The following is a 19597-nucleotide window of genomic DNA, read 5'->3' on the forward strand; positions in this document are numbered from 1 at the left end:
CCTGAAATCAAAAAGCCAGGGAATGCTGTCTGACAGATTCATCCTGTTGCACGATCTTGCCGGTGCACATACTGTCAGTCGTACGAAGCCAACACTTCACCGATATGGTTGGGAAACAGTGCCACACTTCCCGTACAGCCCAGACATACAGTACCTCTCTTAACGCGTGTTGTGATTACTTTTGAATGGAACCATTCAATGACCCCATTCTGGCAGGTGTTCGGTTTTCATATGACTGCCCCCTTGATGATGACATCGACTGTCAAAACTGACCATTCCATATTCCGCAGTTGGCATTTCTCGCGTGTTGTCCAGACCGCACTGTGTGTTCGCATTTCCCTCACTCCTCGTCACGCCACAACTTCTTTGTTTGCGAGCTACAGCATGAACTGGCCCGAGTGCTGATGCTCCACATCGGGGAGTTGTTAAACCGCAACATAAAGTAAATCAAGAGTATCGTCTTGGCATTTTCTACAGCCACCATCTCGCACTATCAGTAGGTTTCTGTAAACTGCAGATGAAGGTGTTTTGTCTAAATCCAGAAAACCTTATGACACATTTCTCCTGAATCGTCGATTATGTAACTGTCAACGTCTCATATTTCAAGCTGTGTTTAGAAATGGACCTACATGTACCAGCAGCATTTCAATGACTTTTGTGTCTATCCATGGAATTAAATGCACGTTGGGTGTTTATCCACACCTTACTCACTGAAGCGCGCTCATATGCAGTGTGGAGGAATGTGAGCCCGAAGTGTTGGTCGCTTCCCGCAGGGCGACGGCGCGGGATGCGTGCGGCTCCGGCGTGCGTGCCGCTGTGGCTGTCGCTGGCGGCGGCGCCGCTGTGCCTGCTGGCGCTGCGCCTCGACGCCCGACTCGACGCGGTGCGACGCCTGCTCACCGACGCCCCCCTCGTCGACGGGTGAGTTCTGTACGCCCCTACAGACAAATAAAATATTTAAGGGATACAAATTACATACTGAACTTTGATCATAGAATGAAGGCTTTAACGGCCGGTGTTGTCATCACTTTAACATTTCCGGGCTGAGATGCCGTGGTCCATACATAAGAATCTCACCTGACGTTTCGCCTTCGACTGCGGAAGGTATCCTCCGAGGACAATCGGAGAACTGCCCGGAAATGTTAGGTAATGATACTGAACTTTGTTTTGCATGGGTACCGATGATATATTTTTGTTATGTAACTACTTCTCACTGAATAGATTACTTTCATCACGGATATTGTCTAGCAATTTAAAGATTAGAATATACAAAACTATTACTCTACCAGTTATGCTGTATGGGTGTGAGACTTGGTCTCGCACTGTGCAAAATGAAAAGCCGTTTCGAGTATTTGGAAACAAAATATTGAGGAAAATTTTCGGAGCAAAAATGGATGACACTAGTGGAGAGTGGCGAAAACTGCATAACGAAGAGATTCACGAACTCTATTCAAGCCCTGACATAATCAATATTATTAAATCACGTGGGCTGCGATGAGCGGGTCACGTTGCTCGAATGGATGAGGGCAGGGCAGCGCGCAGAGTACTCGTAGGGCACCTAGAAGGAAAACGTCCTGTGGGGAGACCGAGGCGTAGATGGGAGGACAATGTGAAGGCTCATTTGAGGAGCCTAGGTATTGAAGGTGAATGGAAGCAAATAGCCCAAGACAGGGACAGATGGCGAAAATATGTTGCTGCGGTAATGGACTCTCGAGTCCGGTATGACCAGTGAGTAAGTAAGTAAGTAATATTTACCCTCGTTTTACTCACAAACTGTGATTTTTGTTGTCAGTATTCTCATTATACTTTAATGATTTGTGTGTTTCCTCACACAGCGGCCTGAAGATGACTATTTTTCATGTCGAAATACACTGAAGCGCCAAAGAAATTGGTATAGGCACCTAATCAGACGTTTTCAAATACAGAGATATGTAAACAGACAGAACACGGCACTGCTGTTGGCTTCTCCTATATTATATAAGTGTATGGCTGCTGCTGCTACAATGGCAGGTTACCAATATTTCAGTGAGTTTGAACGTGTTGTTATAGCCAGCGCACGAGCGATGGGAAACAGCATATACGAGGTAGCGATGAAGTGAGGATTTTCCCGTACGACAATTTGACGAGAGTAGCGTGAATATCAGGCATAACCTTTTAAAACATCGAATCTCCGACATCGCTGCGGCCGGAAGAAGATCTTGCAAAGACGGGACCAACGACGACTGAACGTGACAGAAGTGCAACCCTTCCGCCAATTGCTGCAGATCTCAATGCTGGGCGTTAGCAAGTGCGAACCATTCAACGAAACATCATCGATATGGGCTTTCGGAGCCGAAGGTCCGCTCGTGTGCGCTTGATGACTGCACGACACAAAGATGTACGCCTCGGCTCATCAACACCGACATTGAATGGTTGATGACTGGAAACATGTTGCCTACTCGGACGAGTCTCGTTCCAAATTGTATGGCCGCCGCGGTGGTCGAGCGGTTCTAGGCGCTCAGTCCGGAACTGCGCGACTGCTACGGTCGCAGGTTCGAATCCTGCCTTGGGCATGGATGTGTGTGATGTCCTTAGGTTAGTTAGGTTTAAGTAGTTCTAAGTTCTAGGGGACTGATGACCACAGATGTTAAGTCCCATAGTGCTCAGAGCCATTTGAACCATTTGAACCAAATTGTATGGAGTGGATGGACGTGTACGGCTATGGAGACAACCTCATGTATCCGTGGTGTGCTTCGCCACCTCTGTGAGTCAATTATGAATTCTTATGGCTTGGTTTTCTCATCTGCTCATCTTTTCTGGATGACTTGCCTCTGTTTTAAAATGACCCACACTGGGCTTTCAGAAGCTGTAGCTGCTATATAATATCGTATCAGCGTACTGTATGGATGCTCTTTCACAGTAATTGTGTTTTGTAACTACATAGCACTTTGTCATGAGAATGATAGCATCTCTGTACATATCACGCCGTTTTGCTGCAGTTAATTACTGCAGTCTTACTCGTGGAACAACATTTCAAAAGTTCTCATTCCCGTTCATATTGGAGTATTAAACTTTATTTCCATGTTTTTATATCTATTGAAACTGAATTATCATTGATGTCACCAGTTTGAGCCACAAAGCCATTTTTTTGTGTACCGTCTAATATTCTTAATAATTCTTTCCAGCCACTGAAAAAATTATCAGTTATTAGCAGTCTTACCGAAAATCATTGCTCCAAGAAGTCCAAGTTAACAATCTAGATGAAAAATAAGGATATAACGTACAGGATGGTTATAGTTAAACTTTCGCCACTTAAGAGGACCCCCGTCCCCCTATGAAAAAGAAGTGACCGTAGGACAATGAAGCTTCGCGGAAATAACGAATACATCATTGAAAGAAACACTTTTCAGTTTCCACATCAAAGGGTAAAATTTTATAACTCCGTACCCTTTTCAAGTTCCAGTTGTAAACATTGCTCATCGTGAAGAAGATCTGCGTCCACGACAGCCTGCAAGCGCACTAGATGCGCCATTTCACTGTCGTTGACAGCATTTTTCGAAGGGTGGATCATGGAATGTTCAGCTGTCATGACACATTTCGTGCAGTACTTGCAGATCGCACATTGCGTCCAGCATTCTCAGGCGCGGGAACAGTACCTTCTTCAACAATTTGCAGCACACTTCGAAGTCGGCATTCCCAGGAGCTATTCCCAATCAATAACTAGTTAATTCCAACTTCGGAATCATGATCTTGAACCCCGGTGCGGAATGTGGAGCTCTCCGCATTCCTGTACTTGCTCGATACTCGGGACGAGTAGCAACACTATAGCCGTTGTTTCGATAAAACAGCTTCAGGAATACAGAGCCGTATTGACTATCTGCAACTGTAATACGGACTGGTGTTTGTATTTCCAGACTTCGTCCATCACCAGCTCCTAAGGGCAAGTCCTGACACTAACACTATTAACGACCGAATCCTGCAGCACACAGTCTGAACATAATTCCTACAAAGTCGTGTAGCCATACCGTAAACACACTCAACTACCGAAAATTCAATTCTAACGACCCTGTAAATTTCAGCACGGCTGAAAGTCCATGTACGGTACGAATAATACTCGACATTCAAGTGGCAAATAGCTGTAGAGGAATATCAGCACAATTTGTAAATGTGTATGCTCCGTCCGCCAGCAGACGCAGAAAGGTGAGGGGTGAATTTTCCAAACTAAAAATTATGTAATGAAACGTACTCGCAGCTGCCAGTATGGACGACCATGAGCTGTATAATGGAATGACGACAGTGGAAATTTGTGCGGGATCGGGACTTGAGTTTACCACTTATTGTGAGACGTCGCCTTATAATTATGCTATCCAAGAACGACCGACAGCCACACCTAAGCTTCCATATGTCAAGCAACCATTTGTATACATATTGCACTCGTACATCCATTATGTACGAGTGTATAAACGTAAAGGGGAAGTCACTTTCCCGGTTTCAGCGGATAAAGATGACATGTGCATGTGTTGTTAAGAGGTACGATGCTTGCACGGCCGCCGACACCGGGAAAGGAACTTTCTATAAAATTGTCCCTCGGAATTTTGGGTCTTCCCGTAAGTCGTGCTCGGACTGCCTAATGTTTCAGTCTACTATCGCAGTGGTGGAGCACGGTCATCTGTTTACGTCCATGCCGCGGAGCTTCGGCGCTTGCGGTTTTTTACTTCCTGGTAGTCTTCGCTAGTGCTCGCACTTTCGATCTAGAATGGTTCTCTTGTACCTATAGCCTACCAAGAAGATCAGCTTTAATAACGAATTTGCACGACCCAGGACATTTCAAATAGAACGATTTATACGAGAAGAGATTAAACTGAACCACAGGATATGACTGCAATCTTCTATCATCAGCACTGTGGTCTACACCAAACTGATCAGTGAAAAGGTGTATGACAAGATCGTACTCGGCAACAGAGACGGACTTAAACATTCTGACGGCAGTGTTGGAGCGGTAGCTGTTGATCGTGCGGGACATGGATCAAGAAGTGTCAGAGTACTGGAAGTTCTGCCTGACGCAACTGCAGCGCTACAGCCCTATGGCAGGGTGATCAGTCACATCGCAGAAAAACGGACAATATTTCCGGCGTATCCAGTACTTAACGGGATGTGACAAATACGGACTGAGCTGAGAAAACTTGTGCCGCCTTATCTCACAGTTGGCGGCTGCAGAGCGATAGTCATTTATGACGGTCACCCCGAGAACGTCCGCAGGTTGTGGTCAGGAAGGATACGTCCGCCGTCCGCTCAGCCTGTCTCCAACGGACAATTGTACAAGTACCGAAAGGTGGAGATGTAAGAAAATCTATGGCAACTTCCCTCCCTCTTCCATATGGAAAAGCGTTCAGGAAGGACGCTCAGTCAACAATGACCATACCCAACCGCTGGAGAGTTTTGTCGAAGAGCCAATGACGGCGAACGAATGACAACACGAGCATGGTGGCGAGGGCGACGCTCTCCCCCCCCCCCCCCTCCCCCACACACCCCCCTTTCCGTTCGAGCAGCAACGACAGATTTATAGAATACAGAGATCGGAAAAGGAAATGCACACCGACATTCGGATATTGCGAAAGGCTGCCTTCTTCTCCGACGGCAGTGGTGCCAAAGATGCACTTCCACATTCAGAAGCAACACCGCGCACGCGTATGCAATGATACCTGAAACGACACAAGGAACGATGGCTCACCCCGTCGGAGGATTCCTTACTGTGTACGAAGGTCGAGGATCAAGGAAAGGCCGGGAAAAACAGCCACATTGCAGAAATCGAGGTCCCAAACCCACAACACTACTATATCAACAATTCCACATGCCAGGAACGACCTGAAAATCCCGACAACGCAGAGCTACCAGCAGTCCACTGCCAAGCAAGGCAGTAGAAGAGACGATACAGAGGGACTGGACTGGAAATACCCGTCCGACGACAAACTTATCCCAAGGAGACTGGGTTCATAGTTCTGAGGGTATCCCAAGAAAGGTCGTAACAGATGACGCAAATGGAGCGGGGATCCTCTCGTTAGTGATGCAACCAACGACAATCGACAGGACGGAGTCAAGTAACGCGAGAGTACACCATCAGATGGCGTAAGCTCCCATGAGCGGTACATATACAACGGAACGAAGAGAAGCATATCTGCTTGCCTCTATCAGTATTATCAGTATCGATACCATACGGTCACAAGTTAAGATGTCTTTACTCGAAGATATGCTACAAGCGGCGGACGTCGACATCGTTCTGCAAGTATACGTCGACGGATTTCCTTTCATAAACGGATGTGAATCCTACGTATCACACGCCCCGGAAAAAGAGCAGTACTTTTCAGAGAACTCTTCACGTACAGGATATAGTGTACCTACCGTCAGCGCGGGGATTAGCAGTGGCTGTGCTTGATGTACAGCTCATAAATATCTAAACACCATCTGGTACTGACTGGAGACGACAACGTTCCAGGTTCTTTGCAGAGGAAACTGCACCGAAAGATACACCCCGTAACCAACACAAAGAACGTTGGTGCATAATATAGATTTAGTTGACACTTCGTAGTATTTCTGTGGCCTCTGTCCTCGATATTATGAGTCATTTCACTAGTCTTTTTTATTTCGGTGTAAAGTCAGGCGCCGGCACGACAGTCTGGAGCGAGAGATCAGAGACTGCTGTGAGGAAGACGTCAGCCAATTGCAGGCTGACCGACCCCTCTCCAGGGCAACAACGTGACAGCAGCGGCCTCTATGCGAAGAGGAATAAGCGCCTCGCCCGACTGGCCGCGGCCCAGTCGAACAGCAGCCTCAAGACTACTCATTTCGCTTTCATTAAGTAGCATTGTCTATACTGAAGAAACTTGCTTATTTTGTCTGTCGCTCTTTGATTGCGACAAATATGTTTAAATATACGGTTAAGTATTGTAATCATTTCCTTTTGCAATAAAATTCATGAATACGATTTGCTTGAATTGTTGCCTAACGATCCGAGAAACCAGATTTGCTAGGCATACCATATTCGACAGCTAGGCAGGATTCAAGTGTCTCTACCGAATAAATATTACACACAATCTTAACGCTCACGTTTCCGAAGCAAAACTGTCGCCTGCAGCCTACACTGAGCATACGTCATTAATATGTTCACTGTCCCTCCGGCGGCAGCAGCAGGTGTGTCGTAATCGCGGTCCTTAGATAATGAACGTCACCCACCTCAGAGACTCTGGCTGTCGACATGCCTTTGAAGATGTCGGAGATATCGTGAACGACGCATTCGGGCGTACTCCATGACCCTAAGTTGGTGCATGGATTGTGCCAAACCGTCGCTACGTCATGCAATGATGACGTATGGTCGTAATCAGGCAGTGTCGCGACGTGAGACGAAGGACTTCTACGTCACGGTGCCATGGGAATGAATCGACCAAGCGCCTTCTCCGGAGCTAACGCCAAAATTTCATCCAACATGTGACGCCATCTCGAAGGTGTAGTGATCCGGGGACGGACACTAGATCGGGTTACATGAGAACCCAATCGATGTATCACATCAATAACGAAAGAAAAAGACGACGAAGAGCCCTGGTACGTACCGTAAACGTATCTGACGGCAGACACCTAACATTGTAAAAAAAATAGTCAATTGCCTTTGTAGAACAAACTTCACATTCAGATTTAAACTGCAGTGGCTACTGATATAGCGGCCATTACCGAAGTTACACATAGTGACGATTCTCGGCACCACTGAACCAGGAAGCACAACTGATGGAGAAGATTACAGAGAAAGAAGTGCTGGAGGCCGTTGATAGAGGAATAGTGAATAAATCACCGGACCAGATGGCGTCCCTTTGTAATTACATACGATCTTTAGCTATATGATAGCACACAAACGGACTGTTACCTGCCGTGAATTAATCTATTCTGACGTGCCCTTACCGTCCGCTTTTGTGGAGGGGCTGATTTTCCAAATATATAAGTCCTAGGGTGGCACACGGGTACGGGACTACCGACCACCGACGGTCCTTAACTGCGACTTCAAATTATTCACCAGACTATTATCAGCACTCCTCCGAAGAGTTTTGGGCCAAGTGATCTCACTTAATCAAACGTCGATCGGCGCAGATAACCATGTCCAGACGGTGCTTGGTGAATATCACGATTTGATCTCTCTAGTAAAGACGTACCACCACCATGGAACAGTATCGTCGATGGATTTTAATTAGGTTTTCGATAGTTTGAGCCGTACCTACGCTGCAGAAGTCCTGACGCAAATGCGTTTTCGAAGACCATTTATCACCGTCTTGAGGCGGCTGTTCTGCGATGCCTCCTCCAAAGTGTTAGTGTACGCACGACATATCTCTCGTCTTAGCAAGATCGGTCAGACAAGGGTTTTCCATTATTAGAAGCGGAGACCCTCCACGCCGACACCGGCATGATGGCCAACACAAAAGATCAACTTCCATCTCTGCATAAAGGGTTAGTGTTCTTTAAAGTGAGGTGTCGCAGGATGTGGGTACTGCGATTTTTGCGTGCGTCTTGCTAAGGTTAGCCATTTATATGTGCTCATCTGGAGATAGATTGGGTCGAAAGTCGAACGAAGGGTAGCGGTTTTAAGGTCAGAGGGAAAAAAGTGCCAAGGCAAGCGCCAAGGGACAAGGATGGCCCCTATTTACGTAATATATGCACTGGCCCTCTGCCCATTATTCTTCGGCCTTCCTCATCGCTTGACAGGACTGACTTTTGGAGTATATATAGTTAAGTGTAAGGGTATGCGGATTACCTGGTGCTAATGGTGTGAATTGGAAATAATATGCATGCGGCTTTAGGCTGGATCCACAAATATGGAGCACCCACTGGCAACCGCATACATGTGAACAATTCGGTGGCGATGAACATTGGTTCTGGACTAACGGAATAATGTTTAGCATATGTACGTCTCATGGAGACCTTGAAATGCATAGTAGTTGTATTTACCAACGACGTCAGTCACACAGCAACGTAAAACTATAAACCACGAACACAGTCGGTCCGGAGGGGCGTCAAAGGGAACATCACACGGGCCTGAGATATAGTCCAGCGGGTCACATGTGTTAACACCAACCTGGCGTCATGAATTCCACCACGCCCACACACTCGCAATGCCGGTGATGATAGCACGACACATACTGGCGACGTTGGGTTTGTTCGTGGGTGCAGGTGTACTATTTACAGTAAGATACGAAACCCTTAACCCTCCCTCTTGGTACGAGTCGACTGGGTCTTGCACATGTTCACGATGGAGCGGCGGCCTTACATGTCACCACGGTGTTAAAACTGTGCAGACGACATCAGATATGTCTGATACGAATCTTAGTAGAAGAACTAGTACCAATTGCTCCAATGGTGCCAGTGGCAGCCTGGCGCTTTTCCCACTCACTTCACAATATACATACTTTACTTTGCCAAATATAGCTACGTTGACTTGGCTCTAGTGCAAAGCAGACCAGCTAAGCCGCACGACATCAATCGGATGTTAACGACCGGACAACCTGGCAGTACTGTTAAGAGCAGGCATCCACATGAAAACTGGCATGTGGTATGGCGATCACTACGCCGTGATTCCTTTGACACAGAGACATGTCGAATGCGGTACCTTAAAGGTCAATATGTGACTTGATGCAGACTACATCAGATTTGTATGACGCATTTACCATTATGCCCTCACTGCCAAACTCTGGACAACGGTGAACACTGCCTCATGTGTAGCCCTTCGACAGAAGCGTGGCGTTTGGTGATGCAAATTATCGCTTTCGTTTGACGAATGGGACAACACATTTGACCAGGGATTGTATTCTTCGCGAACAGGGAGTACTATCTACGAACGAAAACGAATGACGTAGCATGCCTTCTAGGCCAGACAGTAGCTGTATTTGTTCGGAGATGGCCCGAAGAACATGCTGGACTTCCGGACGTTTTTACAGGAACGAGGTCTGAAATCACGTGCAATCCGAGATACGGACACTATTTTCTAACTTCCTATGAAGTGGGTTTCAAGAACCTTCGCGTAGCTGGAAAGTTAAGGTTGGCGGAACTTACATTACCATTGAAATGAAACAATGAATGGAAGACAAGAATCGGTGAATAGCATGTACATACGAGAAGACGTACCCGGATGAAAGAGCAACGGGGGCCATGGGAATCAAATTCATCATCATGCTGCTTTTTTACTTATTTATGTTATGTGAGAATAGTGTTGCGTTTATATATCCCTCAAGTAATACAGAAATATCATTTGTGATATGACAATGAAGGGGCTGTCATTGAAATTAACTGTTATACGAGTAACAGGGCTAGATTTAATATTTTAGTGTAACGTGCGCAAGATACTCATTAAAATCTGAAGTACAGTTGAATGAGTGATACTTTGTTTTAAAAACTTTTGTTGGTTTTCCAATTTCTGATGCATAACTGTTCAAAGAAAACTACTTTAAGTCAATGTGGTTATTTGTTATGCTGTTAAGTTTTCAAAGAAAACAATTGTTTATCTCATTCTGTGAATTGCACCATAAGAACTTATTTTATTTTTGTTCCTGTATAAATGATGAAAAATTAAATGTGAAGAAATAGCAAGGCTACCACACGTGATAATCGGGAAATCCAGGTTCGAATCCCTGTGCGGCACAAATTTTCACTGTCGTCATTCCATTATACAGATGATAGTTGTCCATATTCTCAACTGCGAATACAATTCATTTATTTACCACAGATTGTAGCCTGTTCCTTCGAAGATATATGCATGTCCGAAGGTACTTCGCATCGTACTTCTGCAATATAGTATCCTAAATTATGTCTGTTTTACCGAGATGGAGCCGAGTCCTATTTAGGGGAGGTATTAGCAAGCAAGACCAAAAGCCAAACTGCAACAGCTACGTGGAACTCAAATACATGATTAGAATTTGTACGTGATTAACACATGGAAGGTAACAATTGCAGACTTATTCAAATATTTCTACGTCACTAGTTATTCAGCGAGCAGAATAGACCGCACTTACATCCCAAGACATAAGTACATAAGATCAGTACGTAAAACCTAGCTTACAAATATTTGTCTCTGATATATTAGACTCTATTTACAAAAGCCAACGTCCTTCAGTAGAAAACGATACTGCAAATTAAATACTACTTTTCTCAGAGACGACGAATTATGGATTATGGAAATGGAAACATGGTAGACCTGCGCTTCTAACACAAGGAAATAGCGCAACAGATTAAATTGGTAGATAGGGCATTTGAAACCCAATCTATGGAGATTGCTTCAGCCACATGGTTACTACAGTTGTGAGTAGGAGAAAAATGCAGAGGAAATTTATTTCTTCTGTCTGCGAGACTTATAACAGAATCACTAATTGTTCATAGATAAAGCACATTAAACCACAGATTATGTCAACGTAGGGGAAGAAATGGTCTGAAAGTGAGGTCAAGAGTTCACAGCATAACCAAGAATACGTCGCTCTACCACGTAATCCGAACGTCGAGAAGGATAAAACACAGAATAATCGAGAAACTCAACATAGGAAACGAAACAATGCAACAGCAAGCTCACATCAAAACCCAAGTGTTGCAACATTTCCGTGAGTTGCGAGCTGCAAAAGACTTAAACAAGAAACTGTAATCAGTTTTTATGAATGATATCGATGCTGTGCTGACAGAACCGGACAACGATTCCCTCAGCGAAGAATTTACAGGAGAGGAAATATACGAAGTGCTACTGAGAAGCCCAAGATGGAAGTCACCAAGAATAGATGACATATCAACTAAATATTACCTCGCTATTGGGATGCACTGTAAGAATAGCTAATTAATATATTCACCACTACATGGTAAGTCGAAGAGTCACTACAAGCTTCATTGAAGGGCTCGTCGTATTGGTACGCAAGAATACCCACCAACAAACTTGTAATCCCTTAGTCTTCTACAAAATACCATCTCAAGCAATAAGCACAAGTTTAAGTGACGTAATTAAAAACAAGATAGGAGATTGCCATACGTGTGCGGTCCATGGACGCTGTATAACCGATATCCTGTGTGACTACCACGACGTATTAGCCATTGCAGATGTTTGTCAAACAAGGGGCTCTGTAATATCTATTGAGTTTTCAAAAACTTTGGACTGTATCTCTCACACTTTCTGCTAAAAGCAATGCGTCAATTCGATGTCTGCGACAGACTGTATTATTATTTTTGTTCTTCAGTTCCACGAAATGAAAAGTAAGTCCTTGTCATTTGATTCACAACTAAGAAGAAATTTAATTTAAAATTACCCTTTTAACCAATTGTATACTCTTTCATTCTTTTTTTCTTGTATTACTTTTATTTACGTTCATCTTATTGTCACTTTCCAAGACGAAATCCATTCGGTTCACCTTCGCTTCCAAGTCTTTTGCTGCATCTGATAGAATTATAGTTTCATCAGTAAACATAAAGGTTTTAATTCCTTCTATATGAGTTTTAATTCCTTCTCCACATTTTTCTTTCATTTCTGTCACTGCTTGCTCATTGTACAGAATGAATAACACCAGAGTTGTTTATTCCCTTCTCAGCTGCTGTTTCCCTTTCATGGCCATCTACTCAACTGCCGAATGGTTATTGTACAAGTTCCAAATAATTTTTTCGCTACCAGTATTTTATGTCAAAGACATTCAGAACTTGAAAGAGTCCATTTCAGTCAACATTGTCAAAAGCCTTCAATAAATCTACAAATCATATGAACATAGGCTATCGTTTCCTTAATCCATCTTCTATTTAAGTCACAGGGTAGGCATTGCCTCTCGTCTTCCCTACATTTCTCAAGAACCCAAACTTATCTTTCCTGAGGTCGGCTTCTATCAGGTTTTCCATTCTTCCGTAAATAATTCGTGTTAGTATTTTTCAAGGATGGCTTATTAAACTCGTAGTTCAGAATTCACGCCTGTAAGCATCTTCCTTCATTGTAAACGGAATTACTACTTCACTTCTTGAATTACGAGAACGCTTCAGCTGTCTCATATACCTTGCGCACTAGCTGGAAGTGTTTTGTTGCACCTCCCTCTCCCAAGGATTTCAGGAATTCTGAGGGAATGTCATGTAACCAGGGGCTTTCTTTCGACTTAGGTCTTTATGAGCTCTGTCACATTCTTCTCTTAATATCGTATCTCTCGACACGTCTACGTCCACTTCCACTTCCTCTTCTCTTTGTATAATATTGTCTTCTAGTTCACTTCCCTTACATAGCGCTTCTGTATATTCCTTCCACGTTTCATCTTTCTCTCGCTTCTGTATATTCCTTCCACGTTTCATCTTTCTCTACCTTTCATAGTACTGGTATCCATCTGAGCTCTTCATACTCATATGACTGCTTCTCCTTTCCCCAAAACCCTCTTATGTGGTCTGCATCTACATTTCTCCAAGCTATACACGGTTCAACGTCCTTGAATTTATCTTATAGCAATTTCTGCTTTTCTATTTCAGATGTATTCTTAGTCCTGTATTTAGACGGCCGTATTTCCATTTGAGTGCTTCACTTGCTACATTTTTATGATGTCTCCTTTCGTCAATTAGATTCAATATCGCGTGTGTTGTTGAAGATTTTCTACTCAGCTTTGTTTTGCTCGCTGTTTGTCCTCTACTGTACTCCTTGCCCCTATTTCGGCCTGTCGTTGCCTAATGATCCCTTCTAGACTCCAACAATCTCTGGTTCTTTCAACTTGTCCAGATCTCATCTCGTTATTTTCCTACCTTTCTGCTATTTCTACAATTTGAATCTACAGCTCATTAACAATAAATAAATTATTTTCAGGGTCTACATCTCCACTTGGAAATGTTTTGTAGCATAAAATTTGTATTCGGAATCTCTGTGTAGTCTATTTGAAACCTTCCTATGTCTCCACGTCTCTTCTACGTTCACAAAACAATTTCATTATTATTAAACTAAGTATTAGCGATGATTAAATAACGTTCTAAGCAGAATTATACCGTGTGGCTTCCTGCATCATTCGTTTCCCCCAGTGAATGTTCTCCCACTGATTTTCTTTCTCTTCCTTTCGCTGCTGTTGAATTCCTCTCTCCCATCACAAATGTTCGTATCAGATGACTAACGACGTAATTCTGTCTCATCAAATATTGTTTCAATCTCTTCATCATCTGCGGAGGTAGTTAGTTGACACATAAACATGTACGACTTTGGTGGGTATTTGCTTCGTGCTTATCTCGGCTACGGTAATGCGTTCACTATTCTGTTTGTAGATGTTTATCTGCATTCATGGTTGGCTCTGAGCACTATGGGACTTAACATCTGTGGTCATCAGCCCCCTAGAACTTAGAACTGCTTAAAGCTAACTAACCTAAGGACATCACACACAGCCATGCCCGAGGCAGGATTCGAACGTGCGACCGTAGAGGTCACGCGGTTCCAGATTGAAGCGCCTAGAACCGCACGGCCACACCGGCCGGATCTGCATTCATATTTTCTTCTATATTATAAGGGCAAATCGTGCATTACCATTAATTTATAACCATGTACTCACCTGACAAGAAGTCCTCTTCTTACTACCACCACACTTCACAATGTCCCATTATAACTTCAAACTATCCATTGCCCTTTTTAAATTCACTATCCTACCTAACCGCCTGAGGGATTTACGTCTCCACTTTCCGATCCGTAGAACTCCATTTTTGTTTTTCCAGGTGAAAAAATCCTTGTGATTAGGCTTTTCCGGATATCCGAATGGGGGCAGTTTTGCCTCTAAAATATTTTACCCAAGATGTTACCATCATCAGCTCACCCTTGCTGTAACACACAAACACAGTTGTAGTTGTCATTTGCTTTCAACGGTTCACAGTTCCAGCATAACAAGTCCATCAATCAGTTAACAGTCTAAAATCGCAAGTGGTTTTCGTGTACAGGAGAAACATAAACGGTAGAAGGGAACATCGTGTCCAAAACCATCATCCCCCAAGGTAACACAGCATCGCATTCGTAGGAGACAATGTTTATCTATGCACCATTCTCTCCACTTCCCCACTGGCAATCGTGGCAGTCACTTACGATCACTGTATCATAAACGACATTGTGAGGCGTTGTGCCTACGGTCCGTCAGCCTACAAGGTCACGTTTGCTGCCAAAGGTGTGACCTGGAGGCACGCATTGGCGCCTATGATTTAAACGCTCTATAGCGTCGTTGGATGGCTTTTCTGAACACAGGATCCTATCCACAGTTGGTTTCTCACCACTTTCTCTACAACCCCTCGAAGTTTGTAGACATAGTTTTGTAACAGCCGGTGTATCCACTACTTTTAGTGTTATGGTACAGTAATTGAATTGAATCAAACAAATTTAGAAGTACATAAGAGTCAAGTATTTCCCACAAGTTCATTTTTGCTGGCTACCATAGGCCTTCTCGTTGGCTAGAAAGAGTGACTTGCTGAACTATTTTCGATCTGTCCTTTAAAATAAATATTGCACCTACACGGGTCTGCCTTTACGGAACCCTCTCCAAAAATGTTTCTGATGCTGAGTGGAGTTTTGTTTTAATGATGAATGTATCTTATAAGCAGCAATTAAAATAAATATTCACCTATAATGTGACCACATTCATTCACTATCTTTCATGAATATACCAGGTGATCAAAAAGTCAGTATAAATTTGAAAACTTAATACACCACGGAATAATGTTGATAGAGAGGTATGCTTGGAATGACATGGGGTTTTATTAGAAAAAAAAACGTTCACAAAATGTCCGACTGACGGGGCTGGACATCAAAACGTAAGTGACTGCTACCGTGACGGGTGAGAGGTACGCCGATATGTTACAGAATCGCATTATTACCAGCCAGGCTGATAAACACCTGCTGGAACGTACGATGTTTATGCAAGATGGCGCTCCACCCCATATTGCTAGACGCGTGAAAGATCTCTTGCGCGCGTCGTTTGGTCATGCTCGTGTGCTCAGCCACCACTTTCGTCATGCTTGGCCTCCCAGGTCCCCAGACCTCAGTCTGTGTGATTATTGGCTTTGGGGTTACCTGAAGTCGCAAGTGTATCGTGATCGACCGACATCTCTAGGGATGCTGAAAGAAAACATCCGACGTCAATGCCTCACTACAACTCCGCAGATGCTTTACAGTGCTGTGCACAACATTATTCCTCGACTACAGCTATTGTTGAGGAATGATGGTGGACATATTGAGCATTTTCTGTAAAGAACATCATCTTTGCTTCGTCCTACTTTGTTATGCTAATTATTGCTATTCTGATCAGATGAAGCGCCATCTGTCGGACATTATTTGGAAGTTTGTATTTTTTTGGTTGTAATAAAACCCCATGTCATTCCAAGCATGTGAGTCAATTTGCACCTCTCTATCTGTAATATTCCGTGATTTATTCAGTTTTCAAATTTATACTGACTTTTTAATCACCCAGTATATATATATATATATATATATATATATATATATATATATATATATATATTTGTACCTCTCTATCTGTAATATTCCGTGATTTATTCAGTTTTCAAATTTATACTGACTTTTTGATCACCCAGTATATATATATATATATACCGGGTGATCAAAAAGTCAGTATAAATTTGAAAACTGAATATATATATATATATATATATATATATATATATATATATATATATATATATATACCGGGTGATCAAAAAGTCAGTATAAATTTGAAAACTGAATAAATCACGGAATATTACAGATAGAGAGGTACAAATTGACTCACATGCTTGGAATGACATGGGGTTTTATTAGAACCAAAAAAATACAAACTTTCAAAAAATGTCCGACAGATGGCGCTTCATCTGATCAGAATAGCAATAATTAGCATAACAAATGTAAAAATCTGAAGTAATTCTGACAAATATTTTTAAACGTTTTGGTAATAGTAATACGGAAGATACCTGAAGACGTCGGATGCATGTGCTAGTCTGAGGTGAAGAGGTTGGCACAGGACCACATGGAGACAGATAAGAGATGAGAAAAAAGGATTGTTTGTTGTTGCCCACTCATAAATTTGGAAGGCAGGGCCCCTCCACTCCTCCTATCTACACTCGCAATGGATACAATGTAGCTTGTGCATGTGCCGGGTTGTGACTTCACACGCTCAGCGTCAGTCAAGTAAGCAGCCCCTATGCCTCGTCTAAGCAGATCAGATGGTATGTGTGGCTCGTGCAGCAGCCATGGCCCACGCAGCCGCTGATTTCCATTTTCATCTTCAAGACCTCACATTGTGAAATAAAACGCATTTATTTATCTGGGTGTGGACTTGACGTAGCTCGATCTGTTACAAAAAAGACGAGATTGTGAAAAAAGAAAAGGTAGTCTGAGAATTGCGGAGGATTCTGGTTGTGTAACTGCGGAGGATTATACGTACGGTGTGGGAAATTAGTAACGACGATTTCGAATAAATACATATTGAGACATAATCAGCAAAAACAATCATACATCCAATCGCCGACAATGTAGGCATACACGTGGCAAAATCCTAAAGGTACACATGTGTCACTGAAAGTGCACGCCTCACGAATTTATACATTAATTACAATTATAAATAGCATTGAACAGCTCGTGGAGAAAGAGCATAAGAAGCCTCAGTGAAACAATACGGAAACAAGCAATTGATATCACGTGTCGAATCACCTGGGCAACCCGAGAAATCCAATTAAATGGAATACCGCCACCATAATACGTCCAGAGAGTAGAACAAGTAATTAGGATGATCAGAAAAGATATTGAACCCCGCAACATAGACCCACGAGCTTGTCATACACGTAAAGTTACTTGTCTGTAGCGATAAATTCGTATCGTCACTAATATCGATGCCTACCCATTTTTAAGAGAGTTAAGCTGAAGACCTTTCCTAAACAAGTAGGAGAATAACCAAGATTTCAGTTACCCACAACTTGTAGCGCAGCCCGAGAGTCTTACATAAGTTTCTCGCCGAAGGCAGACGTGCTAGTAGCACCATGAAAGTGTGCTAAATGTGTACATACTGAATATTCAGCCAACTCTTCAACTTTATGACTACCACTTGTAACAGAATAGCCTACGTATTTTCTTTACGGATAATTTTCTGTGCAGCCACAACGACCTGCCCTGGAACATCCGCAAGTTCCTGAAGAACCAGCTGCGGGATTTCCCCTTCTCGGAGGACCTCCGCAACGTGTCGCCCTGGTCGCGCAGCTCCTGGTCCCACACCGACCTGCCGAGACTCAGGCAGGGCATGGTGGCAGCCCAGGTAAGATGTACACTCACCACGTACTCATTTATTTTGATAAGCACAGTGTCTACCTGTCTCTGCAAGGATTGTGTACTCGTGTGACGTATGGTCTGGTGCGAGGTGAATATATTGGCGTCTTATTTGTGAACTGTTGATGGTGAAAGTTATAAGGTCTAAGGAATCTTCTATGTGCTGTTATTGCTAATGATGACCATAATGATGAAGAGAATGTCTACAATGGGGAGACGATGAATTTTTATGAAGGAAAATAGCGTACACTCCTCCACTAGCAAAATTTGTTGCAGAATTCAGGAATCTATATTCTGTCCGAACTTTATGAATTAACATGAATAAAACAATTTATTGACAAACAACCAACACTGAATCGAAAAATATCGTTAGCTCTTTATTCAAAAGAAGTAATAACTGCTATCGACAAGGGATTTCACTGTGATTCCACATTCTTAAATTTGCGGAACGATTTGACGCCGTTCCTCACAAGCGACTTCTTATCAAATGGCATTCCTACGGAGTGTCATCTCAGTTATGCGACTGGGTTCGTGATTTCCTTGCAGAATGGTCACAGTTCATAGTAATTGCCGGAAAGTCATCGGGTAAAACATAAGTAATATATAGTTTTCCCCAAGGAATTGTTATAAGCCCACTGCAAAGTGCAACAGATGTTCTACAGACATTGTCTACCCTGTATTCGTCCGTCCTCTTCTAGAGGACTGATACGCGATGTGGGAGCGACATCAAAATGGATGGACGGTAGACATCGAAAAAGTTCAACGAAGAGCAGATCGTTTTGTATTATCGCGAAGTACAGGAGGGAGAATGCTATGGGTATGATACGCGAATTGGTGTTAGAATCGTATCATATTCGTTGCGGTAGGATCGCCTCATGGAATTTTAATCATCATTATTCTCCTCCAAAAGCGAAAATATTTTGTTGGCGCTCACGTACATAGCGAAATATGACCACCATAATATAATACAACAGAGCTTGCACTGAGAGTTTTTTCCGTGTGATGTTGCAGTGTGGAACGTCAGAAAAATAGACGGCGCGATGAACCTTCTGCCATACACTTCATTGTAATTTGCAAAGATGGTGCGATGAACCTCTGCCAGACACTTAATTGAAGTCAGTGCTTGCACTGAAAAATTTCAGTGCTCGTTTCTTCCGCGTGCAGTTACAGACTAGAACGATAGAGAGACAGCTTGAGGATGGTTCATGTAACCCTCTGCCAGGAAATTTATTCTGAATAGCAGATTAATGACGTAGATGTAGATGTAGATACATTTCGCTCCTAGTCGAAATTTACCATTCAGAGAACATCGTCAATACTATGTCG

General features: G+C 43.2%; 1 protein-coding gene across 1 annotated transcript in view; it reads left to right on the forward strand.

Annotated features, from left to right (window-relative positions):
• Positions 1–787: 787 nt before the first annotated feature.
• The window catches only part of LOC124622885 (dipeptidase 1-like), a 99962-nt gene continuing 81152 nt past the window's right edge, over positions 788–19597 (forward strand). Inside the window, exons 1-2 of the mRNA XM_047148677.1 lie at positions 788–921; positions 18104–18260. Coding sequence (XP_047004633.1) covers positions 788–921; positions 18104–18260 — 291 coding nt within the window. The remainder of the gene's footprint in view (positions 922–18103; positions 18261–19597) is intronic.

This window comes from Schistocerca americana, chromosome 7, assembly GCF_021461395.2.
Source record: "Schistocerca americana isolate TAMUIC-IGC-003095 chromosome 7, iqSchAmer2.1, whole genome shotgun sequence".
NCBI lineage: Eukaryota > Metazoa > Arthropoda > Insecta > Orthoptera > Acrididae > Schistocerca > Schistocerca americana.